The sequence below is a fragment of the Apiospora kogelbergensis genome, assembly GCF_038363985.1.
Source record: "Apiospora kogelbergensis strain CBS 113332 chromosome Unknown utg000003l_segment0_segment0, whole genome shotgun sequence".
NCBI classification, from domain to species: Eukaryota; Fungi; Ascomycota; class Sordariomycetes; order Amphisphaeriales; family Apiosporaceae; genus Apiospora; species Apiospora kogelbergensis.
The window spans coordinates 3,743,732-3,750,325 of record NW_027117420.1 but is presented as its reverse complement, the minus strand read 5'-3'; the positions used below and the strand labels follow the sequence as shown (position 1 = coordinate 3,750,325).

General features: G+C 55.7%; 1 protein-coding gene across 1 annotated transcript; it reads left to right on the top strand.

The window, feature by feature from the left end:
• Positions 1-4,701: 4,701 nt before the first annotated feature.
• On the top strand, positions 4,702-6,058 carry PG998_005959 (uncharacterized protein; the record flags this gene model as incomplete). The annotated part of the gene is made up of 2 exons (XM_066872777.1): positions 4,702-5,259; positions 5,363-6,058. 2 exons carry the CDS (start codon positions 4,702-4,704, stop codon positions 6,056-6,058), a joined length of 1,254 nt encoding a protein of 417 aa, XP_066732874.1.
• Positions 6,059-6,594: the final 536 nt, after the last annotated feature.

The window sequence follows — 6,594 nt, the reverse complement described above, 5'->3', positions numbered from 1 at the left end:
CATATCACTGACTGAGCACGTTTCGCCAGGGCGCGGCTAGAAACCACTGACTATCTACATCCCCATGTTGCTCATCCGTTCTTGGTTGATGTTGACGGTTCTTTAATTGCCCATGTCATCCCGCAAGGTTGTTGACGGATTTCGTCCCTTCTACGAGGGAGACTCTGCGAGAGGGGCTGGGCCCGGCTGTGGTTACTAATGGGCGATGCGTCATCTCCGTTTTCATCCCACCCCCTAATGTATCTACAGCACAGCAGTATCAATCTACATAGTTAGTTTCTTTCGCGGCTTACCGTTTTCTCCTCTTTGCTATCACCTCGTGTGCGTCAGCGGATGGCGTACTTTCTGGCTGTCCGTTCCGTCACCAAGGATTCCACAGTCGCTAGTTTCTTTCCGTCTGTTTGTTGTTTTGTTCGCTTTCTCCCGTAGCAAGCAAAACGTAGCGACTTGGCAGGGATCTCTCGCTCGTATGGCTGTCAGTTAGTGCTTTGGGAACGGAACGCCGTTTCGCTTGGTATGGGTACGCCACGGGCGATTACGAACAAACGATGCCGTTAGTTTTCCTGTTAGTTCGCAGTGTTTGGGCTTGGCCTGTCCGCAACCAACCATCTCGGCATGAAAGGCACAAACTCAATCACCCGTAACTCCGTTGCCCGTCGCTTCGGATTCGGAGCGCGTGGGTAGGTCACTGCTAGATAAGGCAATTAATTGGTAGGTGGTGGCACACACACACACACACACACACACACACATCCACGGATAGGCTCCCCTCCGTGCTGACTACTACACTTCTTCCTTCCATCAATCAAATCAGCATCGCTCGCCATATCAGGAAGCCATCGTTGTGGTTCCCAACCAATCGGTGGCTGCCATCGGCCTAACCATGGTCACTCATTGGTTGATCCTTTCCAGATCCGCAGGGTCCTTTGGCTGGTGCCTGTGTCAAGTGCGTCGAGATCCATTCCCGCAATTCTTATCTGGCCTGTAAGCTAAGCATGCGGTCGTCGCGCGCGCGCTGGGGATGTCGTCTGGTGCCTGTATCGTCGATAAGAGGTCGGTCAGGTCAGCTGGTCTCCCTTCTCGCTTGGCTTGGGCTTGGCACGTAAGCCATTGAAGTTCGGTATCTGGTTTGTGGGGTATTAGTATTGATTGCACCCAAATGGCATTGATCACGGCCCCTTGATGCGCCCAAGCAGGCAAGCAGGCAGGCCAAACGATTCCCCTGTCCGTGTGCCGGGCAGGCGGACCCCAGCGAAACCGACGGACGGTCAATCCCGTGAGCCGTGCCTCAATGCAACGACGACCCCTCAGCCCCCTTCTACGTACCCCTTGGCAAGTGCGCGCGTTATTTGTTACCGTTCCTGTAACAGTATTTAAAGAAAGAGAGAAAGGTGGTCTTGGTCTGTATGCGTATATGCTATGCAACACAAACGACGAATCGTTCCTCATACGATGCATAGACGAGTGAGACCAATACCATCGTCCGTTTTCTGTCTCGCACGCAATGCGCTGTCCATCCACGATACAGATGATAGTACGATCAGAGCAATTTTGTTGGGAATGAATGTGCGCGCATGGCGAGGAATGGCAATCAGAAATGACGAAAGTTCCGGATTCTATTCCATACACACCCCCCAAAGAGGTCTGATGCCACGGTTCAACGGAAACGGTGATCCCTCGTCTGCCTCTTTCTCCCCCTGGTGACTGGCAACAGCAATTGAAAGGACCCTGCATCAAAATACCAAATGCGGGCAACCGCGGGCAGCGGAAATGCTTCTCTCCCTCTCTCTCCAAATTGTGCCTGTTGGGCGGATTTGTCAACGGACCACTACTGTAGCTACAAGTCTGGCGGGCGTCGTTGGTGAACATGTGCCAGTGGTGGTCAGCAGGCCGGACTTACACAACTGCGTGCGGTGTTTTACTCATCCCGCACGTCCTCCCTCTCCTCTCTTGCCGGAATCGATATGGTTGGTCGGCCGCAAGGTATCATCATCATCATTTCCCCAAGCAGCCGTGCAACCATAAGCAGTGTCTTTTTGACCTCTATGCATCTATCTGCTGACTGCATGAACCTCCCACCGCCTTGTTCACCATCTCGTCGGGACAACGTCTGGGCGTTGCGCGTGGGAGTGTGTCGCAGTGGCAGTCGGAGTCTCGTTATTAAGCAGTGCATTATTAATTCACTTGTGCTCTCCATCGATTTGTGCTTTCGGCACGAAGCTCGTGTTACCCAGCGCCGTGACCGGGTAACAAGTAACACGAAAGTCGTGTTCAACGCGTAATGCCCCCCCAGCCCCCAGGAGGGGGTCTTGTTTCCACCTCAACCATCTGTTGATTGCGCGTACGGGACGTCAACATTTGTTCACGGCGTATCGTCCAATCGATCACATACGATTGGGTTGATCGTGGATGCCTGTATCCCTTCATTCATGGATGCGACGGAGTACTTGCACCTAGTTTTCCCGTTCTGGGTCGAGGTGTAGCCGTAGGGAAAGCCACAGATACAGGATTGAAGGCTGATACTCGGCTGATTCCCCCCCCGCAAGAAAGCCCGCGCAAAGCCGGAGGCCTAGAACACCGAAGACACAGAGCGGTTGAACTACTACTAATACTACATAATACAAGCACCACTTTCTCCTGCTTCTCCACTACCCACTCCCGTCCAGATGCATGTTGTGTCATGAGGTCCGCCTTGGGCGAGAATACTTGCAATACCATTGAATGTGTAATCTCCACAGAGACGGAGTATAGGCGACAGACTGGGTACTCTGTTACGGGTATGTATGGCCAACGCGCCAAGCGGTGTCCGAATAGTCACCACGGGCGACTGACTATATTGCCCTGTTGGCTAGTTTTGTTTCTACCTTGCAAACACTTACATGGTGCCGATGCGTTGTAATTGTGATGAGAAGTGGTTCGAGGGGTGGTGTGTATATAAACTACCTTCTACACATCTCTCTCCACTTTCGGTATATGAGGAGAGGGAGAGGCTCCAGTGTTTGCCTTGGGAGAGCCGGTTTCGAGATCGAGGCCCTCACGCCCTGACGCCCTATGAGGTGCACATCATTTCATAACTCCAGTATTATTGGACTTAAGGACTTGGGCACGCACGCACGCACGCACGCACAACACGTAGGTCCAGGCCTTGGAGGAATGTGCCGATCGACAGATTAACACAGCCGCGGGGATCCCCTCAAGGCAAAAGTTGGCACTCCCGAGCCGAGATAGACGAATCTAAGCTAAGACTGAGGCACAAACCCCACACAACTACACAACTGCGAGGTTTCAAATGCTGTGCTGTCTCTCTTTATGTCGCCGTACTGCCAAGCGGCATGTACCTAGCTATCCAGTCTTCCTAGGTAAGGAGGAGAGGGGATACGATACATACGTGGTTCTTCTGTGAGCAAATTCCCCCACCGCTACAAGGTCGCTTCCGCCCGTTGTGGTAGCGGGCAAAAGTGCGGTGAATGATTCATCGGCGCGCAGAAGGCAGCCAGCAGAGAAAACAGCCATCTGCAGCAACGCAGCCACCATGCAATCTTATCATGTATCTCTCTATCTCTCTGCGGGCCACCCCTCATTCTGATTGGGCAAGTGATCAGCAACGGCTTGAGTTGATAGGGCGGGACGACCAGCCTGGCGGTGCTGCTGTGTCTTGGGTAGGTCAATGGCGGAGAAACAAAGGCAGAGACCGGCCAGCGGCAGGTCTTACTTGTTCAATATGTGCCTGACCGGGCGGTGGGCGGTGGGCAGTGGGTGTGCCTGCCACCACACCACCACACCACCACCGCTCCAATGTCCCTCGGGAGATGCAGCTCTCGAAACCGGGTGGTGCCCTCGCTCCCGCCCGGCAGACTAGTGGTTGGTCGGGAGCCGTGGACCAGCGGCCCATGTGAGGCTCTGGCCTGGTACTGAGCTAACGGCAATCGATAGATTGGACAGATTACCTAGCCAACTACTGGTGTACTGTACTGGTGGGCGCATCGGGAGCGGTCAACGAGTCAACGAATCGCGTATTGTTTCCTGGTGTTTTGTTTCTCCGGGATGATGGCCGAACGTTCCCAGCATGATACAGCGGGCACACTTCTAGTAGTTATGCAAAGGTACAACCGTTGCTGGCCATCAGCATCAAAGGCCTAGACGTTTGGTATCTCGATCCGACGGAAACAAGATCTCTGCCCGAGGTCACCCCGGTTCCTGACACGGTAGGGCAGATCGGGGTCCAGTTAATAGCACCTCGTTTCGACTACGAGGTGACGGGGAAGTAGGGGCCCGCCCCCAAAGTGTAGAGTCCATGTTTCAACGGCGCTGTTGAAGATGCTACGGGCATCATGTGCTTGCTTCCAGTAGTCTGTCTGGCTGACTGACGGATTGACCAGGTCCTCGGCGGTCGGGAGCCTAAGACCGCCAAAGTCCGTGCCCCGCCTCAGCCCGCAGCGGCCGGTTGACGCCAATTCTTTCTCTCCAACTAAACCAACCATCTTGACATCATCACCCGGATTTGCGCGTGGGAATGCACCAAGGCGGACATACACCAAACGCCGACCGGGTCCCAGCTTATGTGCATGATTACGTGTGATTCCAAAGCAAGTGACATTGATCCGGCTTGTGGGTATCCAAGCCCACAAGGCTGCAAAACTCAGCCTTGTCGTTAGAAGGCATAGCAACCTTTGGCGCGAACACCACATCTTCCTCGATACGATGCAAGCTCTGCCCCGATGCGCCCGCGCACACCCCGCGGCTACGGCGACCCTGGGTCTACGCAGAAGCGTTGTGCGACCAGAGACCCGGAAGCCCTCGCCATACGTCTGCAGATCTTGTTCGACGACATCAAGCCGACCGTTCTCCTCATCGCGAAGATGCAACAATGATAACAACGACCACGCTCCTGCTTCAAGTTTCGCGCCGCCCTCATCGGGGTACACCGCCTTGCCCACGCGCCGCGTCATCTCGCTGGCCGGTCACGATGCTGCCAAATTCCTGCAGGGCATGATCACCTCCAACATCAGCGCCCTGACAACCATGTCCCCGGCCCGTCCGGCGGGCTTCTACACGGCTTTCCTGCATTCGACAGGCCGCGTGCTGCACGATGTCTTCGTCTACTCGAACATGCGCGACCTAGGCGACGGCGTGGAGCGGGCCCCGTCCTTCCTCATCGAATGCGACGACGCCAATGTCGGCGTGCTGATGCAACATCTCAAGAAGTACAGGATCCGTAGCAAGTTTAAATTCCGCGTCCTCGATCGCGATGAGTGCACGGTCTGGCAAGCTTGGAGTGACGCTGCTTTCTCAGCCAGTGGTAGCGGGGGGAGGAGGAGACGGGACGGAGAAGAATGCGGAGGCTCTTTTGCTTCCGGATCAGCAGGGCAAGATAGTCCTCCGCGACCCACGGTCTCCGACCATGGGTATGCGTATCCTGGGTGACGGGACGTCGGGACCACCCCTCGTGCAAGCGGAGCCGAGCGATCCGGACGCGTATCAGATCCGGCGGTATCTCAACGGCGTCGCCGAGGGCACGTCTGAGATCCGGCGCGACATGGCCCTGCCGCTCGAGTCCAACATGGACGTCATGGGCGGCATCGACTTCCGCAAGGGCTGCTACCTGGGCCAGGAGCTGACGATCCGGACCAAGCACCGCGGCGTCGTGCGCAAGCGAATTCTGCCTGTCCTCCTGTACGGCGGGCACGACGCGGCGCCCGAGAAGCTCGAATACAAGCCGTCATTAACGTCAACACCACTGACGGCCGCGGAAATCCCGCGCTATGCGCAAATAGGCCGGGCCGGCGGCACGAAGGGGAGAGCCGCAGGTACATTCCTCGGCGGCGTGGGCAATCTCGGCCTGGGCCTCTGCCGCCTGCAGACGATGACGGACGTCCAGCTGCCCGGCGAGGCGGCGGAGGCGGCGCCGTTCGACCCTAGTACGGAGCTCTTGGTCCAGTGGGGCGCCATGGGAGAGCCAGGCAGCACGGGGGCTCACCAAATCAAGGCCAAGGCCTTTGTGCCGGAGTGGCTAAGGTCGAAACTTAACGAAGGGAATGGGGAAGCTTCCCACTCATGAAAAGGACATGGCGGCTCTTCCAGCTTGCTTCTATCTATGGATATGCCTCTGTACGAGGACGGACTTCTCCGATCGATGTATCATTATTCAACGTGCCAATAAACCACCCGTGAACAGCACAGGGTGTAAAATACCCATGTCTTGGTCTTACAACTCTAAACACGTATACCCATGAGCAAATGGGAAATCCTTACCCTTGTGTTCATGGTCCTACAGCATCCCGGTAGACTGGTGGGATGCCCTCATCAGTCCGTATACATGGGGCTAACGGTGGTTGTGAGGTGTTTCTATTAATGATACTATATAATTAAATCCGAAGAGAGATGGCCGATATGGTGGTTAATCCTGTCAGAATCATAAGCCAGGCACTGCTTGCACCATAAGGGCCGCGAAACCCGCCAGAGCAAGTACGGTTCTTCCTCTCGCGACCCTGTTTCCGCTCGCATCACTGCTGCCCGTCGGCGCCGAAGTGGCCGATGAAGTCGAGGACGGCAAGGCCGTCTTCGACGCCATCGAGGCAGCATAGCTTGACGCCG